General features: G+C 55.4%; 1 protein-coding gene across 14 annotated transcripts in view; it reads left to right on the forward strand.

The window, feature by feature from the left end:
- Positions 1-20,072, forward strand: part of ANK1 (ankyrin 1) — a 207,446-nt gene that overhangs the window by 159,622 nt on the left and 27,752 nt on the right. For 8 of the 14 annotated variants that reach the window (XM_045070942.1, XM_045070936.1, XM_045070934.1 and 5 more), the window contains exons 19-38: positions 1,105-1,203; positions 1,421-1,519; positions 2,727-2,819; positions 3,287-3,359; positions 4,115-4,138; positions 4,985-5,078; positions 6,209-6,287; positions 8,295-8,392; positions 8,493-8,717; positions 9,735-9,895; positions 10,169-10,380; positions 10,916-11,120; positions 11,488-11,584; positions 11,856-12,084; positions 13,003-13,128; positions 13,226-13,345; positions 14,598-14,676; positions 14,967-15,041; positions 16,988-17,119; positions 17,924-18,070. In XM_045070942.1, the coding sequence (XP_044926877.1) occupies positions 1,105-1,203; positions 1,421-1,519; positions 2,727-2,819; positions 3,287-3,359; positions 4,115-4,138; positions 4,985-5,078; positions 6,209-6,287; positions 8,295-8,392; positions 8,493-8,717; positions 9,735-9,895; positions 10,169-10,380; positions 10,916-11,120; positions 11,488-11,584; positions 11,856-12,084; positions 13,003-13,128; positions 13,226-13,345; positions 14,598-14,676; positions 14,967-15,041; positions 16,988-17,119; positions 17,924-18,070 (2,467 nt within the window). The remainder of the gene's footprint in view (positions 1-1,104; positions 1,204-1,420; positions 1,520-2,726; positions 2,820-3,286; positions 3,360-4,114; positions 4,139-4,984; positions 5,079-6,208; positions 6,288-8,294; positions 8,393-8,492; positions 8,718-9,734; positions 9,896-10,168; positions 10,381-10,915; positions 11,121-11,487; positions 11,585-11,855; positions 12,085-13,002; positions 13,129-13,225; positions 13,346-14,597; positions 14,677-14,966; positions 15,042-16,987; positions 17,120-17,923; positions 18,071-20,072) is intronic. The other 6 variants (XM_045070943.1, XM_045070947.1, XM_045070939.1 and 3 more) reach the window with 1 other exon arrangement.

The raw sequence follows: 20,072 nt of genomic DNA on the forward strand, positions 1-20,072 counted from the left end.
CCCCGCCTGGAGGACCCTCAGTCCAGTGTGGAGGGGACAGTAAGAGTCTGGGAGGGACCGCGGGTCAACCATGTGATGCTGAAGTCTCTTTGAGAAAGATCTAGCAGCTCCTTGACTCCCAACTGTCTGCAGCTTCCCCAAAAATCTGCTTAAAACCCCACAACGTGCTGGATCTTAGAGGCTTTTGTGATCTTTTGGGGTCCTGCATGAGAGATCCAATACTGTCAGTTAGAATTGGGGATCCCAGGGTCTGTTTCAAGATGGTTTCTGGGATCTGGAACCAGCAACCTGGGGACACTTAGGACATAAGGGCTCAGGGAACATTGGCTTGTGTGCTCTTAGGGAAGCACCCAACCATTCAGCAAAACGGATTCCTTGAAAATGAGCTCCTTCGCAGCCTGGGCTCCAGTCAGTCAGTAAATACCCCGAAGCTGCTTGTTTCAGGCAATGACCAGTTCCTATAAATTCCATTCCATTACAACTCAGTAACTTGGACAGGCTTTGTGGGGTTTTCGGATAGCGGGATCTCACCTTTCTAGTGGAAATAAGTATGCTCTTGTCCGAGTCGGCAACAACCTCTGTGCGACCGTGTGTCCCCCCCGACCCCCCTCCCCAGCGGACGGCCCGATGGCAGCTCTCTCCCTCTGGACTGATGTCCTCTGGCTCCTGTTACCTGTTGCTCCCCGGCTTTGCCTGCTGCCTCCTCACACCTCTTCTCTGTCTCTCCCTCTACACGCTGCCTTGGATTGTGGGCCCCACTTTTTCTCTCTATGCTCATTCTTGTCCAGGATTTCCACCTCACATGGACGTCTTCTCACCTAGACCTCCTCATGGGGCTCAGGGTCCGTTTTCCAGTTGCCTACTTGGCATCTACACTTGGCACTCCCAGGCATCTCAGACTTCATTTGTCTGAAACCAAGCCCTGTTCCTTCCCAGGCAGCACGGCTCGCACCTTGTGGCAGCTGCCAGCCTTCCAGTGGGCTTCCCTGGCCATCCTCCCCTTTAAGGAGCTGTTCTAAGGATGGCAGTAATGCCCAGCCACAGTGGCTCTGGGGACGCCCTGGCAGCCCCCCTGCTCCCTCATCCTCACTGCTTGCTTTTCAGATGGGTTATACTCCACTCCACGTGGCCAGTCATTATGGAAATATCAAGCTGGTGAAGTTTCTGCTGCAGCACCAGGCAGACGTCAATGCCAAAACTAAGGTATGGGAACACTGGAAAGCCAACCTCTATACTTCTTAAGTGCCAAATTAGGTGCAGTCAGAGTTATTCTGGGTGTGCCTGGGGCTCTGCCACAACATTAAGCTTTGACCCGTGAGGCAGAAATAGGGAAAATCCTTGTTTTAGTGGGCTGCACCTGGAAGACAGCTCTGTAGTATGGGGGAAGTTCTTTCTCTCATAGTTAGTTTATCCTTTACAGCAAGGATACAGTCCTTTGCACCAGGCGGCCCAGCAAGGACATACAGACATTGTGACACTGCTTCTCAAAAATGGTGCTTCCCCAAACGAGGTCAGCTCGGTAAGTACACACCAATTTCCTCAGTTTGGAAAAACACTTTCACGGGCGGCCCTGGGAGACCCCTGTTAACCACAGAGGTTCAGCCTCGCCTTACTGCCCATCTGGGGCCTGGATGAGCTGAAGCGAACTGTAGGTTCTAGTGAACTGTGAGTTTTCTTTTTCTTTCTTTTTTTTTTTTTTTTTAATTTTATTTATTTGAGAGAGAGCATGAGTGGGGGGGAGGGGCAGAGAGAAGGAGAAGCAGACCTGAACTGAGAACCCCGAGATCATAACTTGAGCAGAAGGCAGACACTTAAGCAACTGAACCACCCAGGCATCCCTGTAAGGTATCCTTTGAAGTACCATTTACGTTTTACCTTAATGTCAACATTACCTTTGAAACTCTTCGCGTACTATGTGAAGCTGCTGTCAGTATAGTACGTGTGAGCACAACCAAACGTCTCGGGTGGGTTCCTGCTGTTTGGGGGCTTCAGGGTGGTCTTTGGTGTCACAATCATAGTTGAGTAAGGCTTCCTCAACCGACACCACGAAGGCTTTTCTAGATCTTCCCCATGGTCACTTCTAGCTCTGAAAGCGTATGGACCTTTGATTGGAAATCAAGAACTCAAAAGGAAAATAAAGCTTCAACATTAGTTTACTTCCACGCAGCTCTGTCTCTTCAAATCAGAGTGAAAATATTCCCCTCCCCTGTTTCTGGTGATTATGATTTCTGATTGGCCTGAACAGTTCACTGAAGTGTGTATGGGTTATTTTAACTATTTTAACACTCAGACACTGGCACCCAAAGAACCAGTGCTGGGAGCAGTGAGAAGCATTGCTCTTCATGTTCGTATTCCAGAATCTTCCAGAACTGCATATGGTGCCTTCTGGACCCATTCCTTCCGGATGGTTTGGTCCCCCCTTGGCAGTTCGGGGCAGGTCCTGGCAAGACATCCCCTGTTCTCATTTCAAAACTCCCACGCTCAGTGCTGATTTAAAGGATCACTTTTCTTTCTTCTGCACGGGTCTTTGCAAGCCTGGTTGCTAACACCTATCTGGGCTCACACACGCGCAGGGGCCTTGCTCTGGGCTCTGAGGCACACAGCACGTCCACCTAGACCCTTCCAACCGAGGAGAACGGGAGTGTGGTCTGTGCAAAAAGGGCAGGGCTTGCCCCCAGGAGTCCCTTCCTTGTCTGATCCCGCCCTCTCTCTGTTGTCTTCCCCAGAATGGAACCACACCTCTGGCAATAGCCAAGCGCTTGGGCTACATATCTGTCACCGACGTGCTCAAGGTTGTCACGGATGAGCCCAGTTTTGTGGTATGTCAGCATCTCCACTGCACCCGCACCGCTCCCCCGGACACACGCGGCCTGACCGACAGGGCGCCCGTGTGGGTTATTCCCAGAAGGGGGAAGAGGAGCGCATTCTGGGGACAGGGCAGGAAGCCCCAGGCCAGCGTGGGGCGGGGATCGGGGCAAGTGTTCTCCATCACGCGGGCTTGTGCTGCCACCTAGTGGCCAGAAGAGTTAGGGCTGTGAGCGGACCGAGGGGGCAAAACGCAAGGTGGTTCGGGAAAAGAGAGGGGGATGGGGGAAGCTGGCGGTGCCTGTTTGTGCCCTCGCCAGACATCAGCTGTCAAGCAGAGGGCAAAGACGAACCTCCTTTCCCACCTCCTTCCTGCCTCCACAGTCATAACCCAGCAATTCAGTCTTCGGTAGTTCAGCTGGGTCACTGACAGGGCCCACTGTTCTGCCTGGGTTCTAGTCTCTGCTTTTTCTCAATTTAGTTAACCAGTGACAAGCATCGGCTGAGTTTCCCTGAGACGGTAGATGAGATCCTGGATGTCTCTGAAGATGAAGGTAAAGTCTGGGATTAACAAAAAGGGTCGGGGGACAAGTCAGACTGAAGGGAGCACGGTGAGCAGGTGAGCCCTCCTCGCCGGGGGCTTCAGGCTACCTGCCCCACCGCACACCCTCGGTCTGCCGGTTGGTATCAAAGCCAGAGAGAACCGCTTTTTAACGAGGGTGACTGTTACCAAAAATCCTCCTTTAGTGTAACTTGAGGAGAAGCAACAACTGACATCTTGGAGATTAAAATACGAAATTCCGTGAAGTTTCATAAAAAATATGTGTTTATGTATGTAATACATGGGGTTCAATTCCATTCAGATCAACTCTCAGACTGTAAGGAACTGCGATAAAATTTTGCCCGAGATTTTCCTTGTGCTTTGAACCAATGACAAGCTATTCGTTTAAATTCTGTAAGAATGTTTTCTTAGGACGCTACTCTTCTGACCCCTCATGCATGGGTCAGTAAGCTTTGGAGTGTATCCGTTTTATGGAATGAGTAGCGTTTCGGCTTCTGTGGCCCACAGAGTGCTTGTGGTATTTTTTTCCTGCCCCACATAAGCCCATCTCCTCACGGAAGTCTGAGGGGACCCCTTGTGATGTGAAATCAGTGGGGTGGGTCTGGATTCGCCCTCCAGCCCCTGGCGATATAACCCTGTCGTGGAGATGATTAAGGCCCCTGTTGCGTCCCCTTTAATGATATGCCTCTTGATTTAACTGACTTCAATCCTGTCCTTTCTTAAACTTGGCTCTTCTTTGCTTTCCAGGAACTGCTCATATAACTATAATGGGTATGAAACACTTTCTGTTCCCTGTGGCCCTTTCTCACGACTGCATTCCACCCTACACAATCCCAGCTCTCACTAATCCATTCCTGCTTTCCACCCTCCTCTGATGGCTAACAGTCTGGAGCCAGGAGCTTGACTCTAACAGGAGATATACACCCGTAAGATCCATGCCCAGGCGGGTGGCTCCCGCCTGTCCATTTCCGTGTCTGTGCCCATGCCACCGTGTCCGTGATCATGACTGCATGAGCCGTTCTTCCATTCTGTCAGCTCCAGATCCCAGAGCCGGGCCACTCACCACCAAGTGACAGGAAGTGACACTGCAAGGTCGAGGGCTCCCACTCCTGTCCCAGAAAGGAGAGAGAAACAAAGAGGCAGTGTGCCCTGCAGACGTAGCTTGAATCTCTTTGGAAGGGACTTAGGAAATAATGAGGTTTTGGCTGCTGTGATTGCCAAGAACCCGAGAGCCCTTCAGAATGGACAGGTCCAGTCCCACCATAGCTGATCCTTTCCTAGCCTGCTGTGTGGCAAAGGACAGAATCGAATCTTTCCTTGGTGTCTGCGCACCCTGCGAGGGCAGCTGTGAGGGGCACCTTGTCAAGCCAAGAAAGTTCTTTCTGGGCTGTGTTTTTTGTCTTCCACAAAGCCTGGCATAGACTAAGTGGTTAGGCACCCTGGCTGCCCTGCCCCGTGCCCCGGGGCTAGAGGAACAGGCCTGGCCGAAGACACGGTCAGTGGTCCCCTTGGAGCAGCAGGGACCAGCACGGAGAGGAGGAGCGGGAGAGCGCTTTTAAAAAAAAAAAAAAGTGGAGCCCTCCCTCCAGTGCCTCACCACAGCTTGTGTGGTTTCAGGGGAGGAACTCATCTCCAAGGCTGAGAGGCAGGATTCCAGGGACATAGATGAAGAGAAGGAGCTGCTGGACTTCGTGCCGAAGCTGGACCAAGCGTAAGGAGCGCGCGTAGCGTGGACGCGCAGGTCGAGCCCTGGGACCCAGGAGTGGGACTCCCGACCGCATGCCCTGGACAGGGACAGGGACAGGATGCTGGGGCGGTCAGGCTGGGAAGCCAGATGCTTAGGATCAGCAAGCTCTGTGCCTCGATGGCCAGTCAGCGACACGGAAACCCGTCCAGCCGTGTGTCCCTTCCTCTTCCGGGACCCTGCTCCCAGCTTTCTTCCTCCCCATCTCGGACCCCTGCTCACAGCCCCTTTTTCTCCTGCACCTCCAGTTTCCCACCAGAAATGTCCCCTGAGGAAAGTTCACATTCACCGAGGTGGCCAGGCTAAGCTCACACGCTGACCACGTCCCTCTATCACCATGTTGCCCTAGGGAGGCCCACCGAGGGTTTGTGTCTTCCTGGAACACACCCCCTTCCCCCGCTGGGGTTGCTGGGAGTTATTCCCATGTGGGTCCTTCGGCACACAGGGAGGCCTGGAGAATTAATCTAAAAGCAACACCTCTGTAGAAACACGGAGTCTTTCCTGGGTATTTTCTGAAAAAACAGATATTTGCTGGCCTAGTCCATGGCTTCTACTCAATAGGGCAGGGGGCCAGCGGGAAGTGAAACCCCCAGAATAGTTAGTCCATTAGTATTTACTGTAAAAATAGGAATCTCAGAACTCAACACCATGAGTATTGACCACACGCCAGCTAGGACGAAACACGAGACTTGGTCCAACATAAACAATTGACCCATTTATTTGGTGGGATCACCGCACGCACACCTGGAGAATGAGCTGTCCAAGCCAGTCAGAGCGAGGGACCTCCCTGCAAGGGCTCTGAGGCTGGGAACAGGAGATAAGTGTGAGCGAGGGCTTCAGGCAGGAGGCAGCCATGTCGCTTGGCCTTCGAAGGATAGCTGGGCCCCAGGGAGAGGCTCTGAGGCGAGGGGAAGAGGCCGGTCCCTGCGAGCGGATGAGTAGTATGGCCTGTGTGGTGGGCTCTTTGGGGTGCGGCATAGAGGGCAGTGGGGGGAGAGGTTATTGGGGGGTACAGAGCGGTTTTGTGAGGCCTCCCAGTAAGTGAGGGCCACGTAGAAGGGTCATCCTTCTGACTTCCCAATGTTCTGGGCGTATAGGGTAGAATCACCAGCCATCCCTAAGATCCCTTGTGTCACACCTGAGACTGTGGTGATCAGAGCGGAAGAGCCGGAACAGGTAAGAAGCACCTTTTCTCTTCCTTCCCGTCTGCAGAGAGCGGGTACCCGGGACAGTGATGGTTTTGAGACGACCTGCAGTATGACGGGAACTATGCATTCAGAGGCCCGTGGCCCTTACCGGGCTCTCAGATCCCTCAGATCCTTGCTTCCACGGCCTGCTTGCTGACCGCTGTCCTGCCTGAGTTCTTATCCCAGATATGAATGATAGGAGCCTCTGAGAGCCCAAGGGTGTGTGAAACACGCTCGTTCAGTCACGAGCGAGGCTGAGAATTGACGCCAAAAATTCTGGCTCTGAAGCCCGTGCTATCCGGGCCACAGCCCCCACCCCCCACACCCCTGATGCACAGGCTCAGCGTAACCTGGGGCAGCAGGTCACAGTGCTAGAGAGGCAGCCGTGGCCGAACTGCCGGCACAGTCGCAGGCCTCCTCTCCTTCACATCTGTTAGAAAGGGGTCAGTCTCTGCCTCCCCTGCCTCAAGGGATTATTGGGAGCTGATACAGACAGGAAGGGACGTCAGAGAGTGCCCCCCGGGGACTGTTCGTCGCCATAATCCCCGACTTGGTGGCTTCCCTCGATGCCACCTGAATTTGTCCCAGGAAACAGCGGGGTGGTTTCAAACAATTTAATTCCCCTTGATTTAATCATAGGTTGTTTGGCACCTTTTTTGTTTTTTCTCTGCCACGGCAAGGGGGTTTTCTAGAATAAAAAGCAGAGTGGCGTTTGGACGTTGGAGTGGGTTGCCCTAAGACCGGGTAACTGAGCCGGGCATGGCCCGTCTTCCAGCCACGGCGGGTCTTGGCCTCTGCCACCCCAGGGCTCTGTGTCTCCCGGCAGTAGCCACAGCCCCAGACAAAGCTGGCGTGTGGGGACAAGGCAGCTACGAAGCTGTGCAGTCAGCCATTCCATGCTAGTGTGTGTCACAGAGCTGTGATGCTGACGTCACTCACGGGGAGGGATTTGGGAGGTGGGATCAGCTATGGCCCTGGCCCAGCTCTGACCCATTCCCTGATGCTGCCAAAGACAACGACGAGAAAGTCCCCGAGTTGACCTGTGCCCTGCTGTTCTGTGGCCGGCCCACTCTCCTCAGCCCCTTGCTAAATCAGGAGCTCAAGCCAGTGGGTATAGCTGGATTCCTACTCTGTGCCCTGCTCCGGGCTTGATGTGAGAACCGTGCGACCACGCCCACCCCCGCTGGCCAAGGAGCAGATGGGCCAGTGGGGAAGGGTGGGCTCGGACACAGGGCGTGCAGGAAGAATCCCTGTCCCGGTGCTCGATCGTGCTGCATGAAGCCTTCTGGGTTAGAGTCATGGGAAAGCTTTGTGTAGGAGGCAAGTCGTGCGGGTGGGTGGACAGGGCCAGCGAAGGAGAGGGGCAGGGGCATCAGGCCCCCCTGGGAGCAAGAGCAGGGTTGGAATGAACCCAGAAGGGACCAGGGCCAGACTCAGACCCTGCTGGCTTTTGTGAGTGCTTGTGATATGCAAGTCCCCAGGCGTGGCAGCCCCAAGTCCCTGCCACCGCAGTGTCATGAGGGGCAGGGACTGTCCCATTTACAGATGAGGCCACAGGAAGTCCCCAAGGGAAGGGTCTGCTCTGGTCACCTCCTGTACCTCAGATGTCTTCCTGGCGAGTAGCTTGCTCAAGCTAAGTAGCTAGTAGGTGATGGTGCCTGGCTCCAGTGGTGTGTGAAAACCAAGCTCCCTAGAACGGGTTTCACACTGGGGTGTGGCTGGAGGGAAGAGTGGAATGGTCCGCCACGTATGACCTAAAAGGAGCCAAGGAGAAGCCATGATGGTAGGATGAAGTCTGGGCTTCCTTTTCAACTCCAGGAAAGCCTTGTCCCTAAAGGTTCAGTGGTGAGTGTGTGGGACTACTTCCTCCATCCGGTCACTTGCTTCCTGGCAAGGAGAGCTCCTGAGCCCCCCCAGCCCAGAGCACCACCCCTGAGCTAGCCAGCCCCCGTGGCCCAGGAAGTGATGGGACATCTGTCCTTCCTCTCCTCTTCAGGCGTCTAAGGAGTATGACGAAGACTCACTCATCCCCAGCAGCCCGGCCACAGAGACCTCAGACAACATCAGCCCCGTGGCCAGCCCCGTCCACACAGGGTGAGTGAGCCCTGTGACCGGGCCTCGAGGGTTCTGGGTCCTCCCTCTCCGCGCCGCAGAGCGTGCGCAGAAGCCCGACACGGATCTGCCTGGGCCGTAGGTTCCTGGTGAGCTTCATGGTGGACGCCCGAGGAGGCTCCATGCGGGGGAGTCGGCACAATGGCCTGCGGGTGGTGATCCCCCCCCGGACGTGCGCTGCCCCCACGCGCATCACCTGCCGCCTGGTCAAGCCCCAGAAGCTGAGCACGCCGCCCCCGCTGGCCGAGGAGGAGGGCCTGGCCAGCAGGATCATTGCGCTGGGACCCACGGGGGCCCAGTTCTTAAGGTGAGAGGTCACTCGCGCTGGACATGCGTGGACGCCATACGAGTCCCCAGCCCGTCCCCGCCCTGCTGGTCGGTCACGGCCGCTTCCGCGGCAGCCACCCACAACCAGCCTGGCCTCCGAGCAGAGGGAGAGGCAAGCCCCGCACCAGGCCTTGGCCTCCCCTCCCCTTCTCCAGACACACCAAGGAGTGTATAGACAGATGCCGCTCACTGCTCTCAAATTGTACAGGACTGAGAAGATGGGGCTCCTTTGGGGGCCCCCAAGGGTTTAATTCTTTAAGCTCTAAAGTGGCATTTCTAGAAGACAGCGCTACAGCGTTGCCCCCCAGGACAGGATCAATGGGCTTCAGGGCCCTATTCCTTGCCTTTTCTGAAGCGAAGTGCGGAGCTCTGCTTGAGCTGGTTACGTGTCAGGCTCCATGGACGGTAGCGGTCATCTGTCTTGCGCTGGGAGCCTGCCCGCCCACCGTTGTCCAGTGCCATCCCCGCCGCTGAGCTCCTGCCACAGCCGGCAGAATGCTTTGGTGTGGACTTTCCCTTTTCCGTGGGATCATCGAAGCCTCCCTCTGAGGGAAATGTCATCAGCACTGGTGAACAGAGGAGGCAGCCGAGGCTAGGAGAGCTTTGGTCCCCCATCTGGGGACATACAGGGATGTCCAGTGGGTCCTTGGCATCAGGTCCAAGGTCTGGGTAACTAGGTTAATAGGTGAGCCTCCGCTGTGGCCGTGGCAGGAGGGCCCCCTGTGAAATGGGATGGAATCCTACGCTCGCCATTCCCCGGGGGCCCGGCAGCGAGTGGGGGGCTCTTGGAGCATCTCAGGAACCCAAGGCAGGTCTCTTTCCCTGCCGGGACCTGCCCCTGGGGTGGCCTCGCTCTGGCTGCAGGATCTCTTCTCCCTGCAGGTGGGGACACACTGTTCCCCTTCTCCTGTCCTTTCCCCTGTGCCTAGCCTGCCTGCCTGCCGGCATGCACACCCCCCTCCATGTCCCTTGCCCCCACTCTTCTCTGTTCCCTCAGCCCCGTGATCGTCGAGATCCCGCACTTCGCCTCCCATGGCCGTGGGGACCGTGAGCTCGTGGTGCTGCGCAGTGAAAACGGCTCTGTGTGGAAGGAGCACAGGAGCCGCTATGGAGAGAGCTACCTGGATATGGACCAGATCCTTAACGGGATGGACGAAGGTAGCGGCCCCAGGGCAGCCTCCTTCAGAAGGGGGATTTGTGCTTGCAAAGTTAGGGTGGGGCCGCCTGGGGTCAGGGGAGTGGGAGAAACTGGAGTTGGCCCCAGCAGGTCCAGTTCCGGGTCCCTGGGGCATCTAAGTGGGCGCCCAGATCCCCCATGCCCGCGGAGGGGCCGTGCCTTAGGAGCCAGGGACGAGGACGTCCTGGGGACCCAGGGGCTGAGCCTGCAGCCGGTGTGACGGGGGCGGGCGGCGCTGTGCCGTGTGATTCCAGAGCTGGGCAGTCTGGAGGAGCTGGAGAAGAAGAGGGTCTGTCGCATCATCACCACCGACTTCCCTTTGTACTTCGTGATCATGTCGCGGCTGTGCCAGGACTATGACACCATTGGCCCCGAGGGGGGCTTCCTGAAGAGCAAGCTGGTCCCGCTGGTGCAGGCCACGTTCCCTGAAAATGCTGTCACCAAGAGAGTGAAGCTGGCTCTGCAGGTGACACGGCTCTCTTTCTTGCCCCCCACCGGCTCAGACAGAGTTCCTGGAGGATGGGAGGAATTCAAGGCCCCCAGGAGGACAGCCCTCTTCCCCAGCGCATCCCCCCACTCTTGTCTAATGCCTTAAAATTCCAGTTAGAGGTATGACCTTCAACCTCCAAAGAGAGGAAAAGGCAGGTGCTGCCTGTTAAGTTGCAGAACACCCCTCCCCCCACCATAGGGCATGCAGCCACAAGTCTTCCTGGAGAGCTACCTAATTCGGGGCAAAGACCAAATCATCCCTCGAATGAGATGCAGGAGGGAAAGGGGGAGAAAGGGCTCTAGAAAGACAGCCGAGCAGTGACCTCAGCCCAGAGTCAGCTTGTGCTCAGCAAAACCGATCTGCAGGGTCTGACAGTGGAGGGCCCCCCCAGCCCCCCAGGAAACTTGGCCCTCTACGTAAACAGCCTGCTGTCCTTTTGGGGGTGTGCTGGCCCTCGCGAGTAAGGCCCTCTGCTCCTCGAGGCTGAGGGTCCACCTTTGATGCCTCGCAGGCCCAGCCTGTGCCGGATGAGCTGGTCACCAAACTCCTGGGCAACCAGGCCACGTTCAGCCCCATTGTCACTGTGGAGCCTCGACGCCGGAAGTTCTACCGTCCCATTGGGCTTCGGATCCCACTCCCTCCTTCCTGGACGGACAACCCGAGGGACAGCGGGGAGGGGGATACCACCAGCCTGCGCCTGCTCTGCAGTGTCACTGGTGAGAGGCGTCCCTTTTGCCTCTGTTCCACCTTCTGGGCAGCCACAGCTCCCTGTGGCCACACTCAAGGGAGACGGGAGAGGGTGAAGCTGGCCGTCAGCTTTGCTATGGCTTCCCTAAGGACGTGCTCTTGGAAGGGAAGGAGGGAAGGGGATCCATGTGAGAAGAGCCCCCTCCGTGGACTGGCCCTCTGACCCCTAGAGGAGAAGTGGCCAGGAGGAGCGGGAGAGTGTGTGAGCAAAGCTGTGCTCAGGCCCCCACCGAGGGGCCCGGCTCTGCCCTTCCACACTCTGCCCTTAGCATCTCGCCAAGCTCCGTGTCTGCCATCTGAACGCCGTCCGCCAGCCCGTCTTTGCTCCCGTTACAGGAGGAACAGACCAAGCCCAGTGGGAAGACATAACGGGGACCACCAAGCTTGTGTATGCCAACGAGTGTGCTGCCTTCACCACCAACGTCTCTGCCAGGTAGGGCGCGGCCCCCCTAGCCCAGAGACCCCAGACCCTCTACCAAGGGGATCAGCGCTGACCCTCCTCACGCCCCATCCTCATGCTTCAACCCTCCCGTCCCGGGCTTGAAACTGAGACGGGGCCCTCAGCTGCCCCTTTGCACACAGAGGCCGCACAGTGACCAGCGGGCGTGTCAGAGCAGCCATCACTAGGGTGCAAAGGTGCCTTCGGTCGGCACAGAGCTGACACTCTCCATCGGACACACTTCCGATCAGCCTCCTCTGTCTAGGTTCTGGCTGTCCGACTGTCCTCGGACTGCCGAAGCTGTGAACTTCGCCACTCTGCTGTACAAGGAGCTCACCGCGGTGCCCTACATGGCCAAGTTCGTCATTTTCGCCAAGATGAATGACCCCCGTGAGGGGCGTCTGCGCTGCTACTGCATGACAGACGATAAAGTGGACAAGACCCTGGAGCAGCACGAGAACTTCGTCGAGGTCGCTCGGAGCAGGGACATAGAGGTACCGTGCCTGGCTGTGCCCGTTCTCACCACCGGGCGTGCTCTTACACTACCCCTGCCCGCAGACTGGGGAACCCGGGCTGGAGAGGTGAAGTCACCCTCCAAGGTCACACGACTAAGGAAAAGGCAGAGGAAGGATTTGTCGCAGCAGTCTGAGCTCAGAGTGCACGAGCTCAACCGCTATGTCAGGGTTCTGGTAGTGCCCCGATGAGGCGGGGAGGACGGCTGGACGAATGACATGAGAAGAAAGGAACGAGGACTGGATTGGAGCCTATTCCTGGCTCCTGGATTTGTCGTGTCAAGATGGGCAAGGAGCCAGAACCGTTCCAAACGTCTGGCCTCAGAGTTTGTTCTGGACCTTCCGCAAGGGCCAAGGGCATGGGGCTGGCCCTCTGGAGCCATACCTCTAGTTCTGATTCAGGAACTAACTGGACAAAGCATTTCTTCTCTTTGGGCCTCAGTTTCCTCAACTGTCAAATGGGTCTAATGATAACATCTCAGTTGAAAGCATTATAGGCACAGTAGGGATTTCTGTAATGTGGTCCTTTTAGCACTTTTCATAAACCAAATTTTTCTGAACAGGTGTCAAAAGATCCAGCTCCCCTGGGGAAGCCCTGTGATAATCCTTTAGTGGAGTTCTAGAGTTCTCAGATGGCGATCTTGACCTACCACCCACGGATATACAAAGATGCTTGCCTATTATAAAATCCTTTGAAGCGAGAAAGCATGCCTCGCCCATAACAACCTCGGAAACAAAGCCTTTTTTGAAAGAAATGGTGGGGTTTCTTGGAGCATAGCCCCCGTGTCTGGTGCAGTAGACGGGGCATGAGCTGGCGAAGGAAAGACCGGAGCTGGTGGCAGGAGAGGACTGGCAGGCGAGTCTCCCTGACCAGCTGTATCTGCTTTTCTCCTCCTGCAGGTTCTGGAAGGAATGCCTCTTTTCGCAGAGCTCTTTGGGAACCTGGTACCCGTCAGAAAGGCTGCCCAGCAGCGGAGTTTCCAGTTCCAGTCGTTTCGGGAGAACCGCTTGGCCATACCGGTGAAGGTGCCAATGAATCCTCCGGGTCTCAATCTGGGAGGCAGAAATCTCAAAGTCTTTGGAATAGGACGCCTGAGTCTTGCCTTTGTGTGCTTGAATTTAGGTGAGGGACAGCAGCCGAGAGCCAGCAGGGTCCTTGTCGTTTCTGCGCAAGGCCATGAAGTATGAGGACGCCCAGCACATTCTCTGCCACTTGAACATCACCATGCCCCCCTGCACGAAGGTGAGCTGCCCCCGGGGAGGGCCCTTGCCGGAGGGAGGGGGTCCCCGCACAGACTCAAGGTCAGGTGCTTCCAAAGGACTTCTTCCTGTTGAAAAGTTGCCTTCGAATTCCCTGAGGTCCAGGAAGGCCTTTGGCTGTCCCCTGGACCCTTGACTGTGGCTTGGCAGAGTGCCACCCTCCCCGCAAAGCCCTTCCCGCAAGCTAGGAATGATGCCAGCGTCAGCCCTCGGGATGAGTGTTCTCACTGTGGGCCTTGGGCCCTCAAGGATGTTCTTTCTCGAAGGTTAGAAGGAGCGCCACAGGCATCCACCGTGGCATGCCTTGTCCGAGGCCTCTGAGACATAGAACCAGGTGTCAAATGGCTCAAGGTTACTGGATGTTCGCAGGTTTTTTTCCAAGCCCCTTGTTCATGTACTTGCTTATCCTCCCCAGGGTGTCAGGCCCTCAGAGAGGGGAGCCCTTGTGTCTGAGCCGCTGCAAACAACCAGATTTTTGAGCTCAGCAAAGGCGTCCTGACCAAGTATGTTGACTTATCCATCCCTGTAAAAGCCTCAGAGTCACCAACCACTAACCTGGGGACTTTGGAAGGCTCGAGCATCTCCATGTTCTTGTTCTTCTGCTGCCGCTGGCAACTGGTGGCCTTCCACGCCCTACTCGGGAAAAAGCGGGGCTTTGTCCGTGTGTTGTGGCTCAGTTTCTCTTTACTGTCCAGGGAGAGTGTGAACCAACCTCTCTTTCAAAGGAGGGTTTCTTGCAGCACTGAGCAAGCCTCTGGGTACTTCTCCTCAGGGCTGGGCTGCTAGGCCTCGGGCCAAGTACTGAAAACAGGTCTTTTGAGTATAAAGGAACCTGGAAAGACAGACTTGGTTTTTCAGTTCAAACCCCAGCTCCGCCGCTTATGAGCGACCTTGGGCAAGTTACTTCACCCGTCTGTGCCTCAGTACCCTCATCGGTGCGATGGGAGTCGCACTAGTACCTACCCAGAGGCTGTCACAAGTGTCAGACAGGGCCTGACCACCTGGTCAGGGCCACACGAGATCGCCCTCAATGTTCTTGTTCCTGTTAATAAAGGATGCGAATGTCTCACTCCCTCTCACCCCCACCTCTGTGCACACGCCTGTTCTCTGCTCCAGAGAAACAGAGTCACTTACTGTTTGCCACGACGGGTGTCCTGTCCCTCCCCACAGCCCACGGGCTTGAAGGCACTCCAAGATGGGGAAGCCCCAGACCCACCGTGTCCTTTCCTCTGCAGGTGAGCAGTGCCGATGAGAGGAGAAGGACTCTGACGCCGCTGGCCCTGAGATACAGCATCCTCAGCGAACCTTCCCTGGGTATAAACCTCTTTACAGGGCATGCTCCCTGCCTTTCCAGAAGGTTGTAGGTGACATCCCTCCCCCTCGCTCCTATAAGAGCTCCGCGTTGATGCACTTTGCTTGGCCTATTATGAGCAGAGCATTGGGAGCCTTTGGCCCCAGGTGGCACCTACCCTTCACAGGCTTAGCCGTGAGGACACTGAGGTCTGCCTGTGAACTGAACCTCCATCTGAGGTCAGTTACTCACACCTGCTGATGCTGTGTCCTGTCAAGACTACTGACCGCAACCCAACGTTTCTTCTCCCCAGGTTCCCTCAGTGGGACAGACCGAGCAAATATGAAGATGGCTATTATATCAGAACACCTCGGCCTCAGCTGGGCGGGTGAGTCGGGGAACTGGGGGCAGAAGGGCACTTTGCCAGTCTACACACGGCCCTGCAGCTCCTGTCCCCTCACGAACAACCTCTTCTCACCATCCTTGGTGCATCTGATGTGTGATTGTCTCAGATAAGTCTGTTGACCCAGCAATGCCTTTGCGTGCCAGTGCAACGTGAGCTCCCTCCCTCCTCCATTTCTGCCGGGTTTTTCTTTATAAGAAAGAATTAAGTTGTTTGTTTTTTTTTTTCTTTAAGATTTTATTTATTTGAGAGAGAGAGAGGGCGACTCTGAAGCAGACTCCACACTGAGCACTGAGCCCAGCTCGGGGCTTGATCCTATGACCCCGGCATCATGACCTGAGCCAAAACCGAGAGTTAGATATTCCACCAACTGCACCACCCGGGCACCCCAGAAGGAATTAACTTTTTTTTTTTTTTAAGATTTTATTTATTTATTTGACACAGAGAGATCACAAGTAGGCAGAGAGGCAGGTAGAGAGAGAGAGGAGGAAGCAGGCTCCCTGCTGAGAGCAGAGAGCCCGATGCGGGACTCGATCCCAGGACCCCTGAGATCATGATCTGAGCCGAAGGCAGCGGCTTAACCCACTGAGCCACCCAGGCCCCCCAGGAATTAACTTTTGAAGTTACAAGAGACCTTAGACTCTGGTTCACCTCATTTTACAGATGGGAAAACTGAGACCCCGCTAAATAAAATGGCTCTAGTTTTATAGCTAGTTAGTGAGAGAACTCTGGAAAACCATCCAACAAATAAAAAACACAGACAAAAAAACTACATCTCCTGAGCACCTGTCCACTGCTCCCCACACTCACGTTGCCCTTCCTCAAAGCCTGGCTTTGTGGAGGGAAAGAGAGAAAGAAAGAAAAGAAGTCTCAAGGTTACCTAATAATCTCTGGCTGTCCCTGAGGTCGACCAGAAGTCCCATCCACAGCAAGGGCAGATCTCACTTGGAGTGAGGCTGTGTGTGGGAAAAATTCCGTGAAAGCTCAAAATGTGTTTTACTCAAGTCACCAGCCCTATGACTTAGTCCACTCCCCCTTTTTTGTTAGCTTTCATATGAATGGACTTCCTTCATTAGGCTCCCTGTAGAGAAGGCTTCAGAAAAAAACCCAGAAACCTTAGCAATAACCTGCTGAAAGACTCTGTGGGAAAAATTTACAACAGAGGTTCAGGGACTATTCAGTTCTTAAGCCAAAAAAGAATGTCCGTTGCTGCTGCTTGTGCGTGTGTGTGTGCGCACGCGTGTGTGGTGGGTGTACATTCTGATTCTTACTATCCCTGTCCCTCTGGTCTTCCTCATCCTTGAAATTAGACCCTGAGGCTGTTCTCCCTTCCAAAGCACCTGTGAGAAATAACAATAAAAACACTGGGAGGGAAAAACTAACATTCTGTGTTACTGCCTTGCATTCAGACAGGAACTTGTATTTTCATTTTAAATGTAAATAATGCCTTTCCCTGAAGAAACCTAAGTGCAGAGATGCATTTCCATTCTAATTGCTTTCTGGTGGAAAGTAAGTGGCATCCTGGTGTCCTACAGACGGCCCTGGTGCGGGTATCCGGAGGCTCAGCCCGCATCTGGCTCTGGCATTGGCTTGTTCCGTGACCTGGCGTGAGCGCTAGACTTGCTGAGAGGCTCAGGGTTGTCATCTCATGTGTGAAGTGATGAAAGAGAGAAAGGACATTCATTCATTCGTCGTTCACTCCTTATTTTTTGAGTACTCCTGTTCCTGCCCCACTTTCTGGAGATAAAAAGATGCAGGTGTCTCTGTTTCACTAGGCACCTCTGCGTGGGAAAGACTACCAAATGCAGGGCCAGGCTGTCCTTTAGCTCCCGGCACTCCCTACCGGATGCCTCCACTCCACGATGCCCAGCTGGGGAGCCGGAGCCGGGCTCTGGCGTAGCTCACCCTTGGCTTCTGGTCTTTGCTTGCAGAGTTGGCTCGGGAGCTGCAGTTCAGTGTGGAAGACATCAACAGGATCCGTGTGGAAAACCCCAACTCCTTGTTGGAGCAGAGTGTAGCCTTGTTGAACCTCTGGGTCATCCGTGAAGGCAAAAACGCGAACAGTCAGTACCATTAAGCTAAGGACGCCTTCTCTTTCCAAAGCCCGTGCCTCTACACCCCAGTGGTTCTTCCTCCAAACTCCAGTTGGGATCATGGCCTTTGGAGCCAATCCCTTTTACACTCGGTCTCTTTCTCCCTGTCTCTCTCACACACTTGTCTCAGGGCCATGGGGTCCTCTAGGCAATCCTGTCACAAGAAGATAGGAGAGTCTCGGCCTTAGCCTGTTTCCCATCTGAGTAAGAGGACAGTCACGCAGGGACCGAGATGACCCCTAGGTGCAGGGGGTGGGACTTCCTGTGGACATGAGGACTGCCCTCTGAGGACAGAGCATGGGGGAGCAAATCCCGCCTGATGTGAGACTATCTTTTCCTCCCTGGAGGGAAGATTTGTCTCAACTCTTTCCATCAGCTCTTCCTCAAGTATATTCCCAATTCTCAGGAACCGTAAGAGGAAATTGTCTGCATTTGCATCTCAAATTAACTGGCAAGGACCAAGGATTTCAAAAGGACAGTATCCAATTCTCCTCCCTCTCATTCCCTGTGGACTTTCTCTTGGAGGACAAAAAACAGTCTCTCCGTACTTTAAAATTGGCTACCATTAGGGGTTTAGGAAAGATCTGTGGAAGGGTAACAAAATATTCCCCAAAGGGGCAGGTAGTTTTGATGCTGAAAAAAGAGACAATAAATCGCCCCCATCCCCCACTTCCCACCTGCCTAGTTCTAGAATCCGCCCCCCACATTCCCGCCCCACCCATGATGATGAGAATCCCCTCGGCAAGCGCCCCTTCTCTTCTCCCCACCCCACAGTGGAGAATCTGTACACAGCCCTGCGCAACATTGACCGCAGCGAGATCGTGAACATGCTGGAAGGCTCGGGCAGGCAGGGCCGCAATCTGAAACCTGAGCGGCGGCACGGGGACCGGGACTACTCGTCGTCACCCTCCCAGATGAATGGTGAGTGTCTTCTGGAAGGAGGCGGGCTGAGTTGGGTGCCCCTCTCCAGGCACCTGTGACACCTGATGAAACCATCTCTCTCCCTTTGGTGGGAGGTCAACCTCCACGCACTCCGTCCCTGGTGGTGGCGAGCGCAGAGGCAAGCAAGACAGACTGGGCAGAGAGGCTCCCCGATGTTCTCCACAGTCAACAGGCTGGTGGTGTGGTCCCAGGGAAGAGTTGGAGTCGGAACAGGGGCTGGGATCCCCACCCCTCCCTGTGGTTCTGTGCCAGGAATGGACCCTCTCTGGGCTTGTGTTCTCATCTGTAAAACAGTCAGTGATAGAGACGCAGAGGGCATGGAGATTTGGGCCCAAGATCTGATGTGGATAAGCTGGCTGGTATTTTCAGAGTCCTGGTGTGGCCCTTCTGTGAGGCTAAGTGGGCTCCTTTTATTTTTCAGTCTGGTCTCTCCTCTCTTTCTCTCTTTTTTATCACTCCTTCTCTTTCCTCTCCCTCTTTTTAATGTGCTTCGAGCATGGCGCAGACCCCCAATGTGACCAGTCCCAAGGGGAGGAAGCCCAGAGGCCCCTAACCTTTGCCCCCAGGACTCCCACTAGGTGTGTGGGGGGTGCCTCCCATTCACCTCCTTCCTCACAGCAACAGTGAAAGTAGCCAGTTGCATGAAGGAGAGGGGCTGAGGGGGGGTCCCCCCACTCCTTTCCCCTCACTTGTCTTCTCTCCAGTCCCTGGGCACAGAAAGAGCAGAGGCCCTGCTCTTCTGCAGGAGCCAGGAAGCTAGGGTTCCAGTTCCTTCCTTTCTCCTGACTCCTCAAGCTGCTGCGCCAGCTCCTCTTCTCTAAAGCCCGCAAGTGAGAGTCGATTCCCAAGGGTCCTTTACAGACCTTGGAGAAACCATTTTAATTCTCTGGTGCCTGGTGCCCCCACGGGCCAGCTGCACCACGCAGATTTCCCCAAGCTCCTAGTTCACAGGCAGCCCTGGCCATGCACTCACGTGCTGGCTGCACAGGCGCTGTGGCCCCAGGGTGGGGTGGGGGGCGTGCCCCAGGGTGGGGTGGGGGGCGTGCCCCCTGCATGCCCCCCTGCGGTTTGGGCACAAGGCCTCCTGCGGCCAGGTGGGGCCTGTGCACGCAGAGCCACTCACACGTTTCTCTCCCCCATGTCCTGTGCCTCCCGAAACATGCCATCTAGCACCCCTGGGCGCAGGGCTCGTCTGTTGATCACATCCCGTCGTCTTCCTCTTCTGCCTCTGACCTCACCCGGACCTCTAGTCCGCTCATTCTGTTGCACTGCCTGTCTCCACTGTCTCGACCTCGGCCGGGTGGGCAGGAGCCGTCCACCTCCACTGATGCATGTCGTGAAAGACTTCTAGCCCTCGCTCCCCATGTGGCTCACGGCTGCGTGGGACGGCGTGTGTGCACGCGTGTGCACGGAGGCGGGAGGAGGAGGGGGTGTCTCTGGCTCCGGGTAGGCTGGGTACTGCGCACTGCTCACTCTTCACACCTGGCGTAAAAGGGCTCCAAGGCAGTGGTCCACCCCCACGTCCCTCAGGGGACCAAGCCAGAGCACTGCGGGGACTGTGAAGGAGCCCAGCTCCCTTCCATGGAGGGGGGGAGGGCAGCTGAGGGACTGAAAACTTCAGGAGATCCACATGACAGAGCGCACCTCCTTTTCTCTGTGATATCTGGTCACTGGGCTGGGTTTCTTGACATTCCTGGGGCTGCTTCAGTCCAGTCAAATCAGCAAGTTTGTGTTTTTTTGTGCCCCAGTTATAGACCTAGAGGACAGCAGGCACGTAGAATTATGCGAGCATTAACAAGGCAGGAGGACAATTAAAATTACTTTAAGAGGATGGATCCCATGTTAAGTGTTCTTACCACCAAAAAAAAAAAAAAAAAAAAAAAAAAAAAAGTCTCAGACTTAGGCATCTATCTGTGCTGCCATCGGCCTGCAGAGCCCAGTGCCTAGACAGAGTTCGAAACCCCTCTGTTTTAGTGGGTCT

The sequence above is a fragment of the Mustela putorius genome, unplaced genomic scaffold (genome assembly GCF_011764305.1).
Source record: "Mustela putorius furo isolate JIRA1106 unplaced genomic scaffold, ASM1176430v1.1 tig00003976_pilon_pilon_pilon, whole genome shotgun sequence".
Taxonomy (NCBI): domain Eukaryota; kingdom Metazoa; phylum Chordata; class Mammalia; order Carnivora; family Mustelidae; genus Mustela; species Mustela putorius.